The sequence below is a fragment of the Mustela putorius genome, unplaced genomic scaffold (assembly GCF_011764305.1).
Source record: "Mustela putorius furo isolate JIRA1106 unplaced genomic scaffold, ASM1176430v1.1 tig00003867_pilon_pilon_pilon, whole genome shotgun sequence".
NCBI classification, from domain to species: Eukaryota; Metazoa; Chordata; class Mammalia; order Carnivora; family Mustelidae; genus Mustela; species Mustela putorius.
The window spans coordinates 7,349,339-7,371,927 of NW_025422019.1; the positions used below are offsets into that span (position 1 = coordinate 7,349,339).

Genomic DNA, 22,589 nt, shown 5'->3' on the forward strand with positions numbered 1-22,589 from the left:
TCAGTTAATCATCTGATTTTGGCTCAGGTCATGATTTCAGGGTCCTGGGATGGAGCCCCACATCGGGCTTCCTGCTTAGTGCGAGTCTGCTTCTCCCTCCCTCTCTGACCCTGCCCCCTGCTTGTACTTGTACACTCTTGGGTCGTCCCCCCCACCCCCAGTGTGCTCTCTCTCAAGTAAAATAAAATCTAAAAAACAAAAACCTGTCAAGGTCATGTAAAATAAGGAAGGTCATGGAAACTGTGATAACCTAGAGGCACTTAGGGACAAATGATGACTAAGGTAGGTAGTAGGATTGTGGTACAGATAAAGGACAGTAGGAAAACAGTAAGGAACTTGGAATAAATTATGGGTTTGGGTTAATAATAGTATATCAGTATTGATTCACTAGTTATAATAAATACACTAATGTTAGGTGTTAATAATAGGAAGATTGAAGGTAGGGTATTGTGACCTCTCTTTTCTTCAACTCTGACATAGTCCCAATTATAAACAAAAAACCAGAAATGAGTAAAGGGGTTGAAAAAGGAAGCTTTTTGTTCTTATTTTGCTTTCTCCTGGTGATATTTGAGTTATTTAACCATGCTTATGCATGTGTTAATTTTGTTCTCTGAAAAGATTACATAATTTATCTGGGTAGTAGAATTAATTGCTTTTATTATGTTTTTAATGTTCTGTGTATTTAAAATACTTAATGCCATTTATTAAAAGATAAAATTGGAGGCAAAGAGAACCAGTTATAGAGGACTATTTTGGTAACAGCAGTCTGCCTAAGAGGTGAGGAAGACTTGAATTGGGACAGCCTCAGTGGGACCAGAGAGGGAGTACGATGAGAGACAGTTGGAGGCAGCCCTGGCCGCACTTGGTGATTATTTGGGTGGTGGGTGGGGAGGACACTGCAGGAGATGGTGAGGGCGTCGGAAAAACTGAGAAGAATTCCGTATTTTGGCTTGACACACTGGGTGGTTGGTGATAGGACTAGCAGAAGGAGGAGACTTGGAGGCTGGCAGGTTTTGAGGGTAGGGAGATGATTATAGTTTTGGACGTTTCAACTTAGAATTTTGATTTGTATGTGGGTTTGGTTCAAGTGGGTTTGTATCTTGGAGTAGACATGGGGTTGGTATTGAGAATAAGATTAGAATGTGAGTATTTATTCTCAACTGTCTTATTTCTCTGCCTTCTTGTGCAGAAGTATAATCATACTTTTGCCTCTCTCCTTTGGATTCTTGAGAATTGAGTCATTACAGCAGGGGATGGTTGATTTGAAGGATTATTGCACAAAAGGCAGGTAGCTCTTGGGGCAGTCACATTGTTATGAGAAACTTTTCCAAATTTGGCTGTGAATTTTTCCAGCTGACTCACTTTTGTGCCTTCGTGTGGTCATAAAGAATTGGGTCACGATTGGCACAGCAATCATTAAAATGACATTTCCGTTGAGAGTGCAAGGTATAGAATCTGGTATCTGACATTTATTACATTTATTGTCCTTTTAGGGCAAGTTCACAAGTGAAGTAAGTAACTGGTTGAGAGGAGAAAAGAATGTTTAATCAGTGAAAAGATTACACTGTGATTTTTGTTACTGTGACACTCAGAAATTAAAGTGTTGAAATACTAGTTGTTGATTCATAGAAGTTCCCTTTCAGCATTCATCACCAACATACAGACTGTTCACAGCCCTTAGAGTTGCTTAGAACTTTCCTAAGCGATAGTAAAAATTTAAGTCTAGGATATTCACTTAAACATCTGCGCTGTACCTTTTGAGTAACTTTTATGGGAAATAAGTAACAATTTATTTATTTTAAAGATCTTTATTTGTGAGTGAGCACAGCAAGGAGGGGCAGAGAGAGATGGAGAGGGAGAGAGAGCCTCAAGCGGACTGCAGGCTGAGTGTGGAGCCTGGCTTAGGGCTCCATGCCATGACCCTGACATCATGACCTGAGCTGAAACCAAGAGTCAGATGCTCATCTGACTGCACGATCCAGGCATTCCAGAAATAATTTAAATGCCCTACTTTTCTCCAACTTACTACTGCATAGAAGTTTAGGGTTATTATTACAGTTACATTAACGATGACCAGTTCCTGGTAGGCACGGTGGGGTACCAACATGCATAGGGGCACCAGTCTAAGTTAAGTGCCGGCCTTTTTGGTTCGTGGTCTTCACATATGTTGTTCCTTCCCATGGGAATACACTTGACTCATCAGACCTCACTTATCCTCTCAGTTTGCCAGCATCATTTTTCAGGATGCACAGATTTCCCCCAGGAATGCCTTCTCTGGACCTGTGGAGCTTCTAGGAGTTTGCTTTCCAGAGGTTCTCCATGCAGCCTGGCTGGCAGCTCTGAGAGGAGGGATGAGACTGTCTTGTTCTCTGAGTTGTCAGCACCCAAGCTCAGGGCCTGGCACAGAATGAGCATTTTAAAAACATCTTCTGAACACACAAATAAAAGTTGTATGAATAATCTTCATGGTACAGATGAGAAACAGGCTCAGAGAAGTTCAGTAACTTGTCTAAACTAAGAAACGTTGCCAGGATTTTTGAAGCCTGGAGAATTTTTTGAAGTCTGTGTACGTTTCACTGCTCTCCATGCTGCCTCCCACGGTTAGAGTCCCATGTGGGAGACTGAGCACCAATTATTGTTTCATTTCCTTCAGGAAACTGTACACTATCTAATTGATTTACCCCCAGTGCTAGAACTGCCAGACCCTTTCTTCAGCATGAATGAATGTAGCTCTGAAATGAGGAGGCTTTCACTGGTCCGCCTCCCATGATGTGCATGCGCACAGAAGCTGCTCCCAGCTTCCCCCTCCCTGCCATAACCTGACCATGCTGCATGCGACTACTTATGTATGATGTCCCATCTGGCCCAATGCCCACTTATTGAGAACGTATCTACCCAGTGACCTTCGGAATGAGCAGGATTGGTAAACCAGGCAGATGCAAAGTTATTGTAACTTTGTTAGAATGGGTTTTGTGGAGTCTTTATAACCAGGTTCAGGGTTGAATAGGTGTATACATTTGATTTTTTTAAAAAATGAAATTGGGAAAAAAACCACAATCGAAAGTCCCTCTTCTTAAATCTTAAAATTAATTTTTAGCGTCTTTAGTTTACTTGGATTTCTTTGTACAGAGATGAAAACTGTGCTTTATACTGTAGTCACTTACCTGCAGTTCAGGCCACAATAAGCATAGGCCTGTGGCCTTGAGGCTGGGCCCAAGCATCAGAAATTCATGGCACGTTTTCAGAGAGGAAGAGTAACCTCCTGGTAGCGCTCCTTTTCCTGCTAAAAGAGTGACCTCTACCCTGGTGCTTAATCAAAGGCATTCCTTTGCTTCATTGTTCATGGTAAATCGGACCCTTCCTCCTCCATTTTCTCCCCTCCTACTCTTGAATTCCTCGTCCATGACAGAGATGCCTGAGTAATGCTCCTCACCCTTGTAAATGAGCCATATGCCTTTGGTGAAAGCCTTACAGAATGATTTTGGCCTTCCCTGAATCACCCTGTCCACACTGTCGCTCACCACCCCCTGTGAAATTTTACTTTCTTCTGTTCCAGGACGCTGTTCTTTTCCCGCATCCCCCTCTTCGCAGATTTGTGTTAACTCTTTGTACTGGAAGTTCCCTGTGGGCAGTTAGCATGCGTGTGTTGTTCTTACTGTATTCCCTGGGCCTAGCAAAATGCCTGAAAGCCAGTAGATCCTCATGTGTTTATTAAATGAATAGACAAAGGAAGGAGATATTTATCCAAGACAGGTAGCAACTAGCCTGCTGCTCCTTCTATAAATTACCTTTGCTGTTCTTCCTGCAAGCAAGTTAATGGTTTGCTCCTGAAGTTAGAGCTACTGAAAGGGAATCTCTTGGCTCTTTTCCATTCCATTTTCATTCCGTACCTTTCTGCCCCTTGTCTTCCCCCCTCCCCAACATCTCCTCATGTAACTTTCCCTTTTCTCCTCCACCTACGTTAAGGAGCCCATTACCTACTGGAAGAGAATCCCAGCCTCTTAGGTCAGAGCATGGTTTTGAGCTGGACTGAGGGTGTCTGATGGTATCCAGGACCTTAGCCCCATCTGGTATGCTCAGAAGTGCCCTGCAAGGTCATGTTTGTATGCAACAAGGCTGATTTTGACAGGCAGATGGGGGAGGATAGGATGGGAGTGCTTATAAATTGGGTGGGAAATACTGGTCCTCTTCGGCATATATTGGGCAATATGATTATTATACAGGGAGTGCTGTGGGAAGCCATTACAGAGGTTATAGTGAGTGGGTCTCAGTGGTTGGCCGAGAAAATGGGCATGTGGAGTATGGTACACTCACTTGACCTTATGCTTAGGGCTAGAAAATAAGCAATTGATCAGTGTGAAAGGATAGCTATCGAACAAATAAGGTCAGTTATTTTGTGCCTGTAATTTACAAAAAACTCTAAGGATATCCTGTACCTCATGACCTATAAAACTATTTACCTGCATTTTTTCCCCTTAAAAAGACCCTTGCTCAGTGGGGTAAAGCCTCTGCCTTTGGCTCAGGTCATGATCTCAGGATCCAGGGATCAAGGCTCTCTGCTCGTCAGGGAGCCTGCCCCTCCCACCCCCGCCCCTCCGGCCTCCCTCTCTGCCTACTTGTGATCTCTGTCAAGTAAATAAATAAAATCTTTAAAAAAAGAAAAAAAGACACTTGCTCACCACCTCCTGATACTGATACCTCCCCTAAGCTTTCCTTTGCTTGCTTCCTGTTTGTAGTCTGCAGCTGTGTGGCCTCTACACATGGCCCTGCATCAGAATGTCTTAGAACCTCTCTGCTGCCAAGATACTCAATCTGGATTCTCTAGACGAATAACAGCAACAGACCTGAGTGTCATTTGCAATTAATGGTAACCCGAACGCAATTAAAAGAATTTTAGAAAGCTAACTACTTTGAAATTTTGAAACGAGTTATTCTTGACTTATATTACTTTTTGCTTTGTAATTATATAAATAATTACAGCAGTATGAATGCCAGGTAGCTGTTAGAGCCGGCTCAGTAAAAGACACTACTGCCTCCGCAGTAGGTTTGTTGGAAGCTCATGTGTGTTAAAGTTATCCAAAGCCCTGTTTTTTATGGACACAGAAAACCACTGTAATAAGACTTCTAACTTTTCAGATTGCAAGATTGAAATTATTCAGATTTGAATCAACACTGGATTGAAGAAAGAAACCGTAATAGTTGGAGAAGATACAACAGACCCAAACTCTTGATGCATTTACTTAGAGTTATTTAATAGGAAAGAGCTCTTTTTCTTAAAACAAGACTATAATGATTTCTTCACTGCTGTGAACTTTTTCTTGGGCTCTCTTTTTGAGCTCTCCTGAGCTTGACTGATCTGTTCTGTAGGATTCAGTGTAACTTTTGATAATCTTGTTTCCGAGGTGAAAAGCCTGAGAAGTTGCTAATGACTCCGAGAATTTGAGTCAGTAGTGACTTGATTAAATTCACTTTCTATCAGGCTCTGGGCAGGGGCTTAAAGCAGGATACAGAAAGGCCTGAGGGCTTTCATCTCCGAATACCTTTAACATCTAGAGTAAAGTTATACATATGACCACTTAAGCCTCCTCTCCCCTCCTTCTCTTCTCCAGCTACTAAAGTTTGGCTTAGGTGACTAATAGAGGGGCAAGAGGCTGGTCCCAGCTCTGTGAACCTGGCAGGCAGAGAAACAGAAGTTCTTTTGGGGAAGGTTTCTCTCTGCTTTTGTCTAACCTGGATCTTTTCAGCGTTTAAGGCACTAACATACAGATGTCTGGGAATGATGGTTCTCTATAGCACGTAAAACCAGGTTTTCAGTCTGCCCGAGAATCCTGGCTCACCCGAAGATGTTAATATGGAGTCAGGTCAAGTGTTCACAGAGCTCAGTGGCTTGCTGTTCCAGCAGTAAGGGTAGCTTATTCCCATCTTCCCTAATTTCCCCTCTGGGGATGTCTTTGATGCTCAGGATATTAGCAGTCTCTTTGTGTTCCCTTCCTTTTGGTTTGGTTCCTGGGGTGAGTTTATAGTCTTTGTGAGGTGTGTTGGGAGATACTCTTCTTCAAGATTGATCTGTACCTGATTATTGCTGTGTTGCAAGCTTCTTTTATCTCGGGAAGGTATAGTATTAACAGGGTGTTCATTTAAATTAGGCTTTCAGATTGGTCAAGAGATACTAAGTTCAGTAACCCTAACTGTGGGGCACGACTGGGGTCATTCGCCTTCACTCCTCTGCTCCTTGGTGTTCAAGATAGGGCCAGTCTCAGAGTAGTGGCGCTTCTGAACCCTGGAGTATGCAGAAAACACCTGGCTCGTTAGTTCATTATTCCTGTTGGAAATTCCTTGCCTGTCCTTCATTTGCCCAGGAGTCATCTTTGGAATTTGTTCTCACTGTATATTCACTGAGCATGGTAATCCGAGGGGTTCCTGAATGATGTCAGGTTTGTGCACATTGAAAACATCTCCCATCCTCGGTCATTGTTGAGTACCTCGAGACTGGACACGAGTAATAGAATGACTCATGTCATGGGGTTCGTAGGCGGGCACAGTGGATCCTTTCTGAGTTTATTCGGCCCTGTTCTGTGTTCTCTTGTTCTGTATTTGTTTGGAGATCCTGTGTACTCCTTTAGCAAAACATCACACGGACTCATAACAGCCTCTGGTTGTGTGTCTGTTCCCTGAACTGGACTGTGAGCTCTCGAGTGAGAACCACGACTTTCCTGTCTGCATTTCAGTTCCCAGCAGAGCGCCTGGCACACTGTCATGCTTGGTAAGTAAGTGCTGAAGAGCTGAAGGAGGATGCAGGTGCTGTGTTCTCTGTATTCAGAAGAGGTATCCCCTCCAGGGGCCTCCAGTGAGAGGAAGTTGATGCTTCTGGGCATCCATCCAGTTTCATTCTAGAAGTGACAGAGGGATTACTTCGAGACCAAACCACCTCTCAGCTGACCCTGTGCCCTGGACTTGAACTCCTAAATTACAAAGAGGCAATTTTAAAAAATTGATACCACTTAGCAGAGGCATAGCCCTAATTTACCTTTATTTTCTCTTCCTTATAAACGCCTAATTTCTTTCCTGTGACCCTGACAAGACTGCTGTTGAGACTGTCCCCAAGGCATCTTGACAGGCGGGCAGCTGGATCTTTTGCTTTTGGAGCCAGCTCTAGGGAAGGTGGTTTGACCGGGCCTTCCCTTTCTCAGAAATGCCCATGTAGTTTTTCTCTGTTGTATAACCTCCATTGCTGTATGCCTCTTAAGAGCATTTAAAAAAAAAAAATCTTCTCCTGGGGGCACTTGGGTGGCTTAGTTAGTTAGGTGTCTGACTCTTGGTTTTGGTTGTGATCTCGTGGGTTGGGAGGTGAAGCCGATGTCAAGCTTCCTACGCAGTTAGGGACTTTGCTTGAGAGTCTCTCTCCATCTACTTCTGCCCGCCGCCGCCTGCTCCCCCCCCCCCCCACCGTCTCTCTGTCAAATAAATAAATCTTTTTAAAATGTCTATTCCTGAGGCGTCCGGCTGGCTAAGTTGGAAGAGCAACTCTTGATCTTGGGGATTATGGTTCGAGACCCACATGGGGTGTAGAGATTACTTAAGTAAATATGTAACTTAAAAAAAAAAACAACCAATCTGGGGTGCCTGGGTGGCTCAGTGGGTTAAAGCCTCTGCCTTCCGCTCAGGTCATGATCCCAGGGTCCTGGGATCGAGCCCCGCATCGAGCTCTCTGCTCACGCGGGGAGCCTGTTTTCCTCGGACCCCCCCCCCCCCGCCCGCCTGCCTCTCTGCCCACTTGTGATCTCTGTCAAATAAATAAATAAAATCTTTTAACAAAACAAAACAAAGCACCAATCTGTTCCCAGTTCTTCGGCCCCGTCCACATGTGTTTGAAGGGCCGGCTCCTTGTACTCCTGGCATAACACAAAAGTGTGTACATACTTGCCATTTGCTGCGGGCCCATGGCTTTTCTGTCTTTACATATATCGTGTGATCGGCAGGAGATCTTTAATCTAGCAAAGGGATACTCTGGGTTGCAAGTGCAAGAGAAACAAACCCCACTGTGAATGGGGAAGGGAAGTCACCAGCCCCTGGGACTGGGTGTTGGAGAGGTTTCACTGTGGTCTCTGGGGTGCCGGCGTGGTGTTGCCCTTCCTGCTCTCTCTCCATCTCTTGCTCTGCTTCCTTCTGGTTTGCTTCCCTCCACGTGGTTGGCTCCAGCACTTCTGGGCTTGTAGCTACACGGCCCCAGTTCAGAAGAGATTGGCTTCAGAATTAATTACTGCTATGGAGTCCTGAAGCTTTGGCCACGCCTGGGTTCGCCCATTCCCCGAGGCAGTGCTGAGGTCACTCCTAGAGGGGAGTGGGAGACGGCTGGTCACCCAAGACTGGCTCTTTACTCTCCGTGCAAGACAGGGTTGGGTTGAGCAGGAAACACTTTGGATGCTCGCTGTAGGTAGGCACTGTTACCCCTTTTCTTCCACAGGTAGGAAAACAGAAGTGTATTTCCATTTTCTTTCTAAACCTTGAGATTAGTCTTAATGAAAAAGTACAGGCCTGTGACTGCTGGCCCCGCCTTTGGGCAGGCTCACTGCCAGCCCTGCCTTTCCTCTCCCACAAAATCATCCTTGGGCCTCTCTGTTGTTCATATCCGTACTTCTCTTCTGAGCCGGCTCGTTACCTGCTCATAAACCAGAGAGCGGTGGTCAAAACCCTTTCTGTCTGAAAGAAGGAATGAGCATTGATCTGCACCTGCAGAAGGCGCTTGTCACTTCCTCCCCAATGTGCACGTTTCGCTCCCCCCGGGGCTTCTAAGAAACAGGTACCAGTGGAGGTTTGCCTCATGGCCTCCTTACCCTTGGTTTCCCTCTCCAGTTTCTTTTTTCTTTTCTTTTTTTTTTTTTTTAAGATTTTATTTATTTGTCAGAGACAGAGGGATAGAGAGCGAGCGAGCACAGGCAGACAGAGAGGCAGGCAGAGGCAGAGGGAGAAGCAGGCTCTCTGCCGAGCAAGGAGCCCAATGTGGGACTCGATCCCAGGACCCTGGGATCATGACCTGAGCCGAAGGCAGCTGCTTAACCAACTGAGCCACCCAGGTGTCCCCCCTCTCCAGTTTCTGATAGTGCTGTCCTTGCCTGTCTTCTCCCCAGCTTTTTCCCCTTTTAGTTCCCTTTGGAAAGGAGAAGTTAAACTAAAAGAATGTTTGCCTCTTTGTCCTGTCTCTTCTAGCTTTATCTGCACTAAGGATGTCATGGCTGAGATAATCTTAAATGCCAGCAGAGCTTTCTGGCAGCAAGTTCTTGGCTGAAGGAGTAGAAAGGGATCCCTCACTGTAACGCTTGATGGGGTTTCAGGTTCGCCTTTCCGGTGGTGGCGAGGGGATTACTGATGCCGAAGGGGCAGGAGTAGCACTTGGTGTGGCCCCTCCATAGCTTCCATTGTGCATTTCCATTTTATACTATGAAATAGGCCAACGTTTCCAGCCGGTTAAAGCTTGTTATATCCCTTGCACTCTGACAAAAGCATTTCTTAATTTTATTAATGGTGGAGGAGAATGGGACTTTCGGTTCAGGATATGGATATTGAAGGGTATTCTCACAGAGCGTCATTAAAGGACTGATCCTGCTTGATGCTGGTTCATATTTGCTGAACTTGTGAGGGGATACACCTATGCCACTCTGCATATTTTGAAGGAGGAATACGGAAACTAAGAAGGGAAGCAGTCGTTTGCCCTGCTACCCCATTCATACAGTGTGGCTTGCACTTCCATGCCTCTCTAGGCACCATCCAGCTTTGCTTAAAATTAAAAGCCAGTGAGGACAAATGGGCAAGAACTGTAGTTTGGCTAGTGAGAAAAGTAACTTTTTATACATCTCCAGATCCATGAACATGGGATGTCTTTTCATTTATTAGGTCTTTAATTTTTCTTAACAATGTTATGTAGTTTTCAGCCTACACCTCTTAATGCTGCTGTCGATTGAATTGTTTTCTTTTCTTTTTTTTTTTTTTAATTTTATTTATTTATTTGAGAGAGAGACAGTGAGAGAGAGCATGAGCAAGGAGAAGGTCAGAGAGAGAAGCAGACTCCCCATGGAGCTGGGAGCCTGATGCGGGACTCGATCCCAGGAATCCAGGATCATGACCTGAGCAGAAGGCAGTCGTCCAACCAACTGAGCCACCCAGGCGTCCCTTGAATTGTTTTCTTAACTTCATTTTTGTATCATTCATTGGTGATGTATAGAAATACAATTGATTTTTCTGTATTGGTCTTATATCTTGTTACCATGCTGAGCTTATTTATTAGTTCTAATAGTTTTAAATAAATTCTTTACAATTTCTACATATAAGATTATGCCATCTGTGAACAGAGACAGTTTCAGTTCTTCCTATCTAATCTTGATTTTTTTTTCCTTCTTTACTAATTGCCTTGGCTTGAACCTCTAGTATAGTGTTGAGTAAGAGTGGCAAGAGCAAGCATCTTGTCTTGTTCTGATCTTAGGGATAAAGCATCAATTCTGTTGCCATTAGATATGATGTTAATAGTATGTTCTTTATGAGTTCCCTTCTAATATCTGTTGTGTTTTTAGCACGACTTTGTTTTGATTATTGGCCAGTACTTTGCTGCATCTGTTGAGCATGTTGTTGTCTTTTATTCCATTAATAGAATGTATTAAATTAATTAATTTTTATAATTAAAGCAGCATTACATTCCTGGGATAAGTCCCACTTGGCCATGATGATAATTCTTTGTATTGTTGCTGGATTTGGTTTGCCTCATATTTTGTTGAGGATTTTTATGTGTATGTTTGTAAGAGATATTTAGTAATGATTCTGTGTTTAAGAAATTATCTTGAGTAGTTTTCTTAAATAAGCAAACATCTGTTATAAGAAATAAATAATGCACAGAAAGCACTTAACTTAGCACAGTGCTTAGCCCATAGAAGTGGCCAGTTTATGCAGATTGCCTTTTTAAAATTATTATTATTATCGTGACTCAGATTAGAGGATCTTAAGTCAGGCAGAAATGGACTTGAATCTTGGCTTCTTCACCTTTTAGTTAGCCTCATGACTTCAGGCCCTGGGTATTATACCTAGGCGTGTTAAGTATTTTCTACCTTTAAGAGTGGAGTTTTCAGGAGGATTTGATGAGAATATGCAGAGCACCAAACACAGGTTCTGGCACATAGTTACAGGGTGGGATGAGGTGAAAGACACACTTCTGGCCATGTAGCACGGAGAGGGGCACAGTCAGCTCTTTCTGGATGGAGCAGGGCAAGAATTCAGAGGGGCAGCCAGCAGTAGACTAATGTTTTCAGGAGTAAACAGGAATATGTTGGGCATATCAGGCAAGACTGCAGAAAGTAAAGCCTTGGATCTGTGAACAATTAAAAGGAAGAAATTTGGGGATATTTACGAAAGCTGCCAGTCTTTGGGCTTATTATTATGTCTCTGTGCAGCCTCTTTGGGAATGCTAATTATATTCTGGTTACTAAGCTGCCACATTACTAACTCCCTTGGAGGAGAATTTCGGTAACAGGGGAGTGGGTGAATCTGCAAGCCTGTTGGGAATATCTGCTTCCACAAAGTGACCCTAATGCAGTGAAACAGAGAGTTAGTTGTCTTTGCTTTAGAAAATGAGACATTTCCTCCCCATTGCCACTAGTCAAAGCCTGCCTTAGGAGAAAAGAGAGGAAAAGCTTTGTGGTTTAGGTTCTTGCCCTCCTGGCTGATGGACGATGGAACAGACGTTTCTTAGTTTCTGTGACATTTTGTTTGTCCTCATGAATGAGTGTATACGTTTTCTAAATGGACAGTGTAATCCAAGTCTTGTAATACCAGGTTCTAGACACCAAACTTGAAGACTTGGTTTTTTTTTTAAAGATATTTTTCATTTATGTGCAAGAGAGCAAGAGTACAATCAGAGGGAGCAATAGGCAGAGGGAGAAGCAGGCTCCCTACTGGGCAAGGAGCCCGATGTGTTGCAGGACTCAGTCCCAGGACCCTGGGATCATCGCCTGAACCAAAGGCAGACACTTAACCTACTGAGCGACCCAGGTGTCCTGAAGTCTTGTCTGTAGACCGATCTGTTTTCTCTATGATCCCTGGACCCAAAGCTGTAGTGATGATGGTATATATAATGGTCTTTCTGATCTTTTTGGTGGGAAAGATTATTTATTTATTTGAGAGAAAGAGAATGTGTATGTGAGTTGGGGGATGGGCAAAGGGAGAGAATCTTCAAGCAGATCCCCCAGTCAGCACCATATCCAAGGTGGGGTTCGATCTCAGGATCTCACAGCCCATGAGATCACTGCCTAAGGCAAATCTGAGAGTTAGACATATAACCAACTGAGCCACCCAGTCACCCCTCTAATCATATTTGACCCATAGAATATGTCTGTGGCTTGCTGCTTTATATCCTTCCCTGTTTGGCTTGGTTAAAATTCAGTTCCGAGGCTGCTGGGGCCCTGCGAGGACTTGCCCAGGGAATTCAGGGCCTGAGTCAGTTGAGGCTGATGGACTGCTTCTGCCCTCCGGGCTGGCCATGGTCACTCTCTAGCCTCCACTCAGCACCTTTTCCACAGTTCAAGACTTGTGCAAGACATGTTCACAGGCCTGCTTAGAATTCTGCTGGTTTGCTTTTGGGTCCACGGATGACTCTGTTTGTTCTCTGGCCTTTGGTTTCTTCAAAGGGTCCTATCTCTTCTGTGTTTTAAAATGTATTTTATATCTGTAGCCCTTTTCAGCATGCTGTTTTGCTGTTTTCATGCCACTGTGCCTACTAACTGGGTTGCTAGGAATGAATTGATGGAGAGTTGGATAAAGATCACAGTGTCACTCTGGTCATTTAAAGATGTGTTGTCCCAGTGCTGTAAAAGTGGGAAGGGAGCCCAGGTGATTTAAAGGATTAAAAGACTGGGACCTGAAGGCCCAGGTTTCTACTCTAGACTGTCAGATGAGAGTAGTGACTCTTAGATGACGGTCTTTGCGGTGGTGGCTAGAGATAGAATCAGTTACTCCTTTGGGCTCAGGGAAAACTTACCCTTCTGTACGACAGAAAAAAAGACAAGCCTTCAAGTTCCGTGTCTAGAACTTGGAATTACAAGACTTGGATTACACTGTCCATTTCCTGTGTAACAGATATCCTACAGTGTGAAAAACTTTATTAAACTGATGTTAATGGCACAAGTAAGCATAGTTAAAAATGCTGGTTTTCACACATTTTTTGGTCTTAAAGGTCTAGAAAAAGAGGCTATAACCTAACATTTGTTTGCTTAGCTGAAAACCGTAAAGAAAATAGGATTTCAGTGATGAGTAGAGTTAAGTATGGGTTGCTTAGTTGAGAAACAGAAAAATCTGTTGGAACCTGGGACTTCGGGGCTGCATCCAGAGTGGATCCCCTCCAACCACAGTCAGGTGCAGACACAGATTCTCTCCCCAGTGGAAGAATAGCATGTTCTATGTAAGGGAGTTTCCTAGTTGGTTGAAATTGGGTACTTTTCAGAGGGAATAACCTTTTTATTATTTATTTATTTATTTTTTAAAGATTTTATTTATTTATTTGACAGAGAGAAATCACAAGTAGACTGAGAGGCAGGCAGAGAGAGAGAGAGAGGGAAGCAGGCTCCCTGCTGAGCAGAGAGCCCGATGCGGGACTCGATCCCAGGACCCTGAGATCATGACCTGAGCCGAAGGCAGCGGCTTAACCCACTGAGCTACCCAGGTGCCCCGGGAATAACCTTTTTAATTTGATTTTAATTTTTCTGGGTCTTCAGAAAGCTGGTAAACATGAAACAAACTTACTTTGTGTTAGCTTTCAAGTAATAGGCTCAGTTGGCTTTTACCCCTCCAAGTGCCTTTTCAGGTGAAGTGTCTTAATGTAGAGCAGTGTGGGAAAAAAGGAATTAAATAAAAGCAGTGTGTTCAACTGCTAATCTGAAAAACAAATAACATTCTTTTCCCTTTCTGCAATTTTTTTCCCTTTCCACAATTTTGGAATATCTAATTCCATTAGGACATACGAATCCCCCCCCCCCCCCACAAGATTTTATTTATTTGACAGACAGGGACACAGCAAGAGAGGGAACACAAGCAAGGAGAGTGGGAGAGGGAGAAGCAGGCATCCTGCTAAGCAGGGAGCCAGATGCGGGCTGGATCCCACGACCCTGGGATCATGACTTGAGCTGAAGGCAGACGCTTAATGACTAAGCCACCCAGGTGCCCCATGAATTTCTCTCTCTCTCTCTCTTTTAAAAGCTTTATTTATTTATTTTAGAGAGCGAGCAAGTGTGTGGATGAGCCAGGGTGGGGTGAAGGGGGCAGAAGGAGAGGGAGAGAGAGAATCCCAAATAGACTCTGCATTGAGTGAAGAGCCCGATGCAGGACTCAATCCCATGACCCTGAGATGACATGAGCCGAAACCGAAAGTTGGATGCTTAGTTGACTGAGCCACCCCGGTGCCCCGAGTTAACTTTCTTGTTAGTATAGAGGTCGCATGAAAATAATTGAATCTTTTATTAGAAAAAGATTTTACTTATTTGAGAGAGGGAGAAAGATAGTGAGAAAAAGCATGAGCAGGAGCTGGGGAGAGGTAGAGGATTGGCAGAGGGAGAAGCAGGTTCCCCCGCCCAGCAGGGAGCCCAATGTTCCTTAAAAAAATGTTATGCTTTACTTTGGCAGAGCCTTAATTTACTAGCATGTCTGTCTAACCCCTGGAGGCCTCTTTTGAACTTCTGATAGGTCCGGTGTAGTGTAGCCTTCTTTCCAGAAAATAGTTCAGCCCTTCTACCAAGGCCTGCCCTCTCAGGGTCTCAGTGAATACCTTGGGCGAGTCTCCAAGAGCATTCTGCTCCGGTGCTCAAACACCTTCCTACTTTGTGCAGACACTGGAACTTGTTTAGTTTGTAGCTTCCTGGTCATTTTTCACCTGCCTTGTGTGTGGAATTTCACTCCTGCACGCATGGCCTACGAGTCAGTGCATTTCTAGAGCTCTCTGTGTAGCTTCCTCTTTCCTAGCACTCTGCCTCTACCCTCCAGCCCCCTCTGCCTCCTTGAAGTCTGATGATCTTCATTTTCTCAACTTAGCAGGGCTTCTAGGTTCAGTTTGGGGTCTCCTTCCCAGTACTTGGTGGCCTGGAAATTGTGTCCGGGCAGGAAGTTGGGTGACTGTGTAGCTCACCTTGTTTCTCTCTCTCGGGGCTCACCGTTCGGCACTGCCTGTTGCCCCGTCTGAAATAGTTGTTTTATGGACTCTGGTTTCTGGCTGTTTGCTGAAAGTGGTTGAGTCTGGCTGGTCCTTGATAGGCAGTCATTGCTCTGGTAGAAACTCCAGGAATTCCAGTGACATCTGCCCATTGAAAATAATTCTCACCAAGTGAATGCAGTTCTCCAAGGCATGCCTGCCCATGTTCGAAAAACTAAACAGACTTGACCTGAATTTCCCTGTGAAGCATGATAGTGCTTCCCCTGTTCGTTCTGCCCCTTTCCCACAGACTGAAACTGTTACTGTTCCTGTTCTGACAAGAATAATGACTAGAGCTCCCCTGAGGGCAGATGGGCTGAGAGCAGTCCTTGTCACTGCTAATATTGGCAGTGCTCAGTGGGTGACCTTTCCTTTGGGGTGCTCTTGTCCTTCACGTCACACGTAGTTTTCCTCTTGGGAATGGCCTCGTTAATGTGCTTGCAGTTCAGGAATCACCTTTTGATTCCATGTGGGAAGTCTGTGCTGAGAGACCACCGAACTTCTGAATCAGTAGGGGATGTGTGGCTTTCAAGGGCCACCTGTGAAAGAGGATTTCTTGATCTGGGAAATCTGGGAACTGTAAAGGCATGTTTGAAGGAGGCTAATTTGCACCAGGATATGCATGTAGAAGGATGGGTCATACCTCCCACCAGTGTGGAATGAAAGAAGCCGTATATTTGGAAGTGGATTGTTGATAGTTGTGAGAACAGTAGACTCCTAAATAGACATAAGACTCGGCTGTTGATAACTGAGCCAAGAAGCGACCAGATCAAGGAAACAGGTTGCTGTTTGTTTTTTCTGGTCAGCAATTATTTGCTTCAGATGTACTGGTAAAGATCTGGTGCCCTTATTCAGAAATTATGAATATTACCAGCCACAGATGTTTGTTTTCTTTTAGTTGTTGTTTTTAATTACTCTTTGGTTCTTAGTTTAGAGTGACTAAGACTCACAGATGCTGTGGAAACCCATGGTATTCTGTGTAGTGCGCCATGATAGCTTTAAGTTTGTGTCATCCAAATCTTGTTTCTAAATATGTTGATTTTTAAAAGCCCAAAGTTGTTTTTAATTTTCTTTTTCTTTCTAATTTTAAATGCAACCTGAAAAATATTCCTTGGATCCACTGATGCTTAGAAATTTTAGAAGTTAATGAGCTGAAGAAACAGTGCTCAACCCCACTTAAAGAGAAATGAAACATTGAGGAGGAGGTGTTTTTTTCACCTGTCAAATTGATTGACATTTAAAAATGATTGTACTATAAGTTGGCTAGCTATTAAAAAATAAATAAAAATAAAAATGATAGTATTTAGTGTTGGCAAGGGTGTGACAACATAGGCACTTCTTTGACCTTCCAGTAAAAAAACACATCACCTTTCTGAAAATAAGTTTGACAGTGTATACTAAAAACTTTAATACTCTTAGACCCTGCAGGTATTGCTTCTAGGGTATTTTCCCCCCTTTCTTAAAAGTGTTAAAAAGTTAAACAAAAATGCAAGTAGCAAGGTGTTTGTTGCAACTTTATTTCTAATGGTGACATATTAGAATGCCTAACAACAAGAGTGTTTCATTTCTGCCATTTTTTCATTACAGAGTACCCTGCAACCATTAAAACAGTGTTTATGAAGCATATTTCATCACATGGAAAAATGCACATATTTGAAAATAAACAAAATACCAAATGATAGGTAGCCTTGTGTCAGGTGTTCCTAAAAAATGTGTGCAAGAATTGTCAGAAATATGCCAAAATGTTAAAGTAACTGTTTTTAGGTGGTGGTTTTTTAAGAGATTGTTTTCCTCTTTATGTTTTCTCTGTTTTCTGAAATTGGAGCAGGAGAGCATTCTAGGTACGTGAAAGTGAGCGTGATATTTATATCTGCATTCGGGACTTAGCTAAGACCCTGCACTGGCACCTCAGATCCCAAGAGTTAGGCACACCTTTCATCTCTCTAAGGCTAGTTTGTTTTACATTTGGGTGAAAAAGTACCTTTTTTTTTTTTTTAAAAAACAGTGATTTCTCTGCTTACTCTTCAGATAAAAATTTTGATGATGAAGATTCTGTGGATGGTAATAGACCTTCTTCTGCTAGTTCTACATCATCCAAAGCTCCGCCCAGCTCACGGAGAAATGTTGGAATGGGGACCACCCGCCGGCTTGGGTCATCCACTCTGGGATCCAAGTCTTCAGGTAAAACCAGCCCCCTGGGGGTGCTGTGGGGGGGGGGGGGTTGGCTCTGTCTGCATTTAAAACCAGATGAACATGGTGCTTGCCTTCTGTGTCCTTCAGGAGTAAAGTAATTCTGTTGGTAATAAATTTCTGCTTGCTTAGTGTTGCAATGTTTGGTATGGGGGAGCCTGTGGGAGAATATTACTAAAAAATGTATTTTGTTTTAGAATATTACTAAAAAACTTTGTCCATTTTGTTTAACAACATAGAGCTCGGAGACAGAGCAGGAGTGTGCCGTTATGGCTTTATTCAGATATGGGGCTCCAGCAGTGCCAGAAATTACCATGGGGCCTTTTTTTTTTTTGCCAACTTTGCTACACTGAGACTGTCCAGAAGTCAGATGGTGTGCCTTCTGTCCTTAAAAATGTATTTTGTCTCTATAAGTACTGCTGATCTTTTTGAGACCAGTATAGATGTTGACCACAATAAATGGTAGAGATGAGCTCCCCAATCTTTGAACATTGATTTACAAAGATGTCCTCTTCTAAATCCTTCTTCTGCCACCCCCCAATTTAGATAGTTTGAGTTCTTGTTATATACCACTTACATTTTGCTGTCACATTTTTAAGTTGACATGCAAATTTCTTTTTACTTCAAATTGTATAGCCATTGTTTTTAGACCTGTTCTGCTTGTTAACATTGGGCTCTTGAACTTGGCTGAATGTGCTAAATAAATTAGAACTGGGGTAAGGATTGACCCTAGAATGCTGTCTTCTTCTGGTGGTCTTCCTGGCCTTCTGCACTGGCCCTAGACTGTTGGGGTCTTCCTCAGTCCAGTTCAGTGTCCCTGCAGTGCCTCTGCCACTAGCTTCTTCATAAGTGTTAAAGAGCTGTGCTGATAGTTGACAGGGATGTTCACACCGCGGAAATGGCAGAAGGAAAAGCTTTGCATTTATTGGTATTCTATCTTTTTAATTTTTTTGATGCCTTAAAAAATATTTTTGGGCCGCCTGGTAGTTCAGTTGGTTAAGCAATTGCCTTTGGCTCAGGTCATGATCCTGGAGTCCCAGGATCGAGTCCCACATCGGGCTCTCAGCTCCATGGGGAGTCTGCTTCTCCCTCTGACCTTCTCCCCTTTCATTCTCTCACTCTCTCTCTCTCAAATAAATAAATAAAATCTTTTTAAAAATATTTTTAAATTGAGTTTAAATCCATAGAACATCAAGTTAATCATTTTAAACGTAACAGCCCAGTTGCATTTAGTATATTCACAGTGTTGTGCAGCCACCACCTCTGGCTCGTTCCAGAAGGGCTTCTCCACTACCAAAAGGAATCCCCGGACCCTTTACAGTTGCTCCCCATCTCTTCCTTCCCCCAGCCCCTGGCCATCAGCAGTCTGCATTTTTGCCTCTCTGCATTTGCCCGTTCTAGATATTACATAGAAATGGAGGCGTGTAACACGTAATCTTTCATCTCTGACTTCTTTCACTTAGCCTAGTGTTTTGGCGGTTCATCTGTGTTGAAGTGTGTATTAGTCCTTTACTCCTCTTTATCACTGAAAAACCTTTCTAATATTTTATTAAAAAAAGTTTATTCTTGGGAGGCATTAGTTCCACAAACAAGGATTAGAAAATTTCTGTATCATCAGACCACTTTTTTCCCCCTCCTGCTCCTTACCCTTCTCCCTTCCAGAAGTCCCAACTCTAGCTTATGTAGAGAGTTCAGCCTCGTTCTCATCCTTTTTTTCCATTTTGTTTAACAACATAGTCATGAATTTGCTTACATCTGATTCCGGGGCTCACGGACCATGGTTGTCTCTCAGTCCCCTTCCATATGTGGGTATGTGGTGCGGCACTTAACCGGAGCAGTGCTCGGGACTGTTCTGCTCAGGGAATCCGTTCTTTTCACCAAAATAGGCACTGAGCACCACATCACAGTGTGACATTATTGTCATCTGTCCACAGTGAGCTTGTGAACTCAGTGTGAGGAATCTTCACCAAAAGTGAGGACACACATTTTTTGCTCCCAGAATCGTCTTTAAAGCCCTGTGTTGTCCATGGGGACCCCAGAAATCAAATAACTTGCCTGTGAGGAAACTCTGGAAAAGCAGTCAAACTTGTCAATGTAAAAATCATTAATAACAGCAATCAACTTTCAAGTATACAGAGCATCTTATAACACCTTTATGAGCGAAAGTTGCTATTGATGTGCAAGTGAAAAATTGAGTTATGCATTCAAGGAAATTAATATGTTTTGAGACTAATAAAAAGTTGAAGTGAGACTGTTAAATTCTTCAGTACTTATTTGAATGTTTCACAAATTTGGTATGCTAGATGCCTAACCAATAACAAAACCAAATTCATTCCCCGAAAAATTAAATTCTTTGTTATATATTTGTTTATTAGCAACCTTTCAAAAGATTCAGGCATGACTACAGTATAAACCATCTATATCCTTTAAAGGCTAAATGTCCTCCTTAACAAGTAGTCTCTCTAAGTGACTCTAAACTAACGTATATAGTATTGTAGAATTATTGCATTTCATCTTGATATTAAAAGTAATATTTGTTAGTTCCACAGGACTCTTAATTTATATTAAGCCTTTAGAAAGATAGTCACAAATCTCCCAATAGGTAATGGTGATTGTGTATATTCAGACCAGCCTTCTGCACATTGTTCATGTTTTAAAAATGAATCTCTTTCATAGCTGCAAAAGAAGGAGCTGGTGCTGTTGATGAAGAGGACTTTATTAAAGCATTTGATGATGTACCTGTTGTGCAGGTAAGTGAGGATAGTATTTGAGTTTGATTAAAAAACAGGTAAGACTGACTCTTTGAATTCCATTTTTAAGTAGGTGATACGTGAAATCCCTTCCTACGTGAGTAGTTTTACCTCTCAGGACTACACGAGATCTGCCATTGCACAGTAGAAAAATTGGTGCCTTTTATAGCTGAAATGAAGAGCAAAAGTCAAGACTCAGTGTGATCTTTCAGTAAGAGCTGGAGAGAGGTTGCTTGCTTGCTCTAGTAATAATTTTGTGGATTAGGTCACATAAATGTGGGGGAAAAAGAAACAAACAAACCAACAATGATTAGATTAGGTGTGAGAACAGAGAAGCATGTTTATTTAGGGCCTTTATTTTTTTAAGACAAGTTGTAAATTTCAAGGAACTGGGTGTCTAAAAAGCTATAAAGAATGGATTAAGAAAAGCTCAAGTTTATGCCATCCTGATGCTTCACTTAAGTACCTAACACACAAAGCAGCGTTTGCTTGTAAGGTTGGGGTTCACACATTTTAACTGCTGTGTGCCTCAGTGTCATCTGTTGTTGACTGGGGGCTAATAACACTTTCCCTCGGCCTACATGGAATGTGGTGCTCTGGATTCCTGTAGCACTAAGGTCTGTGTGATCACTTGGTACCTGCTCCTGGGTTGCCATGTGTGTGTAAATCAGGTAACTGGCATTGTAGGCTCAGGTTCATCCTTAAGTCCTTGGCCTCCCCAGCTTGCATCCTTCTTGGCTGATTATTCCCTACCTATCTTATTAGTAAGATGTGAGTGTAAATGAGAGAGTAGACTTGAAGAGATTTATAAATAATGCTAAGAGTAAGATTGTTCCCCAGCTGGCTTCTTTCTCTTCTGTACATGAAGTTGTCTGTTGAGTTTGTAGTAGAACTGTGTTTGAAGCATGGTTATCCACCCTTGGCATCAATCTAGTGGGTATATATTCACAATGGGAAAGACACTCATTCTAAGACAAATCTGGCTAGATGTTATAGGACCTTCTGAAAAAATGACATTTTTTTTTAAACGTTACTTGCTAAAGCTCTTGACTTCATGTAATTAAAAACTAATCTTTGTTTATTCTGTAATTTTTCTTACATTGGTTGTAAATTAATTTTGCTTACAGATTTATTCCAGCCGAGACCTTGAGGAATCCATAAACAAGATTAGGGAAATATTATCTGATGACAAGCATGATTGGGAGCAAAGAGTAAATGCTGTAAGCCGTTGACTTCATGTGATTACATTTTCATTGGATTTATTTAAATGTTCTAAATAATTATGCAATTGGGTATATAGCTCTGATGAATTTTAAATATAAAGTACCATATTTACACTTAACCCTTTTAGTAGAGTACCTCACTTCTGTTTCTGTTTCAAAAGCATGCCAACCTATGCCGTTATGTATGTCCTGTACTTTTAACAAAGACCTAATGCGGAGCCTGTGGAGACAGCCTCCACTCTTGTCTTAGTCAACATTTAATTGTAATTGTTAGCCAGTAAATTGACTTTTCTTAGTAGCATTTTCAGTGTGTGTCCCTTTAATCCTTCCTTTCTTCATATCACTTGCTGGAAAGTTCTGTCCCTTCTATTTAAAAAAGTAGATTAATGAAAAGTGGGGTGAACATTAAAATGAGGGTGTGTCTTATCTGAGGAAAGCTGTTTTCCAGTGGTCGGCTGGCAGGAAGTGAGGCAATTAAATTACAGCCGTATTCCACTCAGACTCAGATTAGCCTTTCAGGAATGCCGCAGTGGAGGACACTGTACAAATGATGACAGGATGGCTTCCTCCTTTGACTCCTTAAACAATTGTCAGTTAGAGTCAGTTGTTGGGGAAGATAAGATTTAGGGGAGGAGTTAAAATGAAGGCTTTTGTTGTTTTATCATTAGCACGGAACCTATAAAGACACAAATTTGTTTTCAGTTAAAAAATACATTTTGCAGAATTTTAAGGTACTGCATATAAAAATAATCCGTTCTTTTTGTGATACGTAGATTTATGCAGTATGGTAGCTGATATTGAATTGGCTCAGTTCTTCTGGAGAGCTTCTGATATCAATGAACTTTGATGTTGATTGCTCATATTTGATGGCTTCTGTTGTTTTGTATATACTGTTTGAAGAATTGCTTTGTGTGTCTCTGAATTTTCTCTGTCCCATCAGCTAAAAAAGATAAGATCTTTACTTTTGGCTGGTGCTGCTGAGTATGATAACTTCTTCCAACATTTGCGTCTTTTGGATGGAGCCTTTAAACTCTCTGCTAAGGACCTGCGGTCTCAGGTAGTGCGGGAGGCTTGTATCACCTTGGGGTAAGGACTACCATGCTTGATTCTCACACATCCTAAATTAGCCTTGTTGCAGCGCTTCTGGGATGGTCTGTGGCAGATGCCTAGCAGGTCTCTCTAATGTGCCTTCTGACCTCTCCCATTTAT

The 22,589-nt window shown here is 42.6% G+C and overlaps 1 protein-coding gene across 14 annotated transcripts in view; it reads left to right on the forward strand.

The window, feature by feature from the left end:
* CLASP1 (cytoplasmic linker associated protein 1) overlaps window positions 1-22,589 on the forward strand; it is a 271,909-nt gene that overhangs the window by 132,412 nt on the left and 116,908 nt on the right. For all 14 annotated transcript variants that reach the window (XM_013060079.2, XM_013060078.2, XM_045066557.1 and 11 more), the window contains exons 9-12: window positions 17,246-17,398; window positions 20,084-20,157; window positions 21,285-21,377; window positions 22,321-22,466. In XM_013060079.2, coding sequence (XP_012915533.1) covers window positions 17,246-17,398; window positions 20,084-20,157; window positions 21,285-21,377; window positions 22,321-22,466 — 466 coding nt within the window. The remainder of the gene's footprint in view (window positions 1-17,245; window positions 17,399-20,083; window positions 20,158-21,284; window positions 21,378-22,320; window positions 22,467-22,589) is intronic.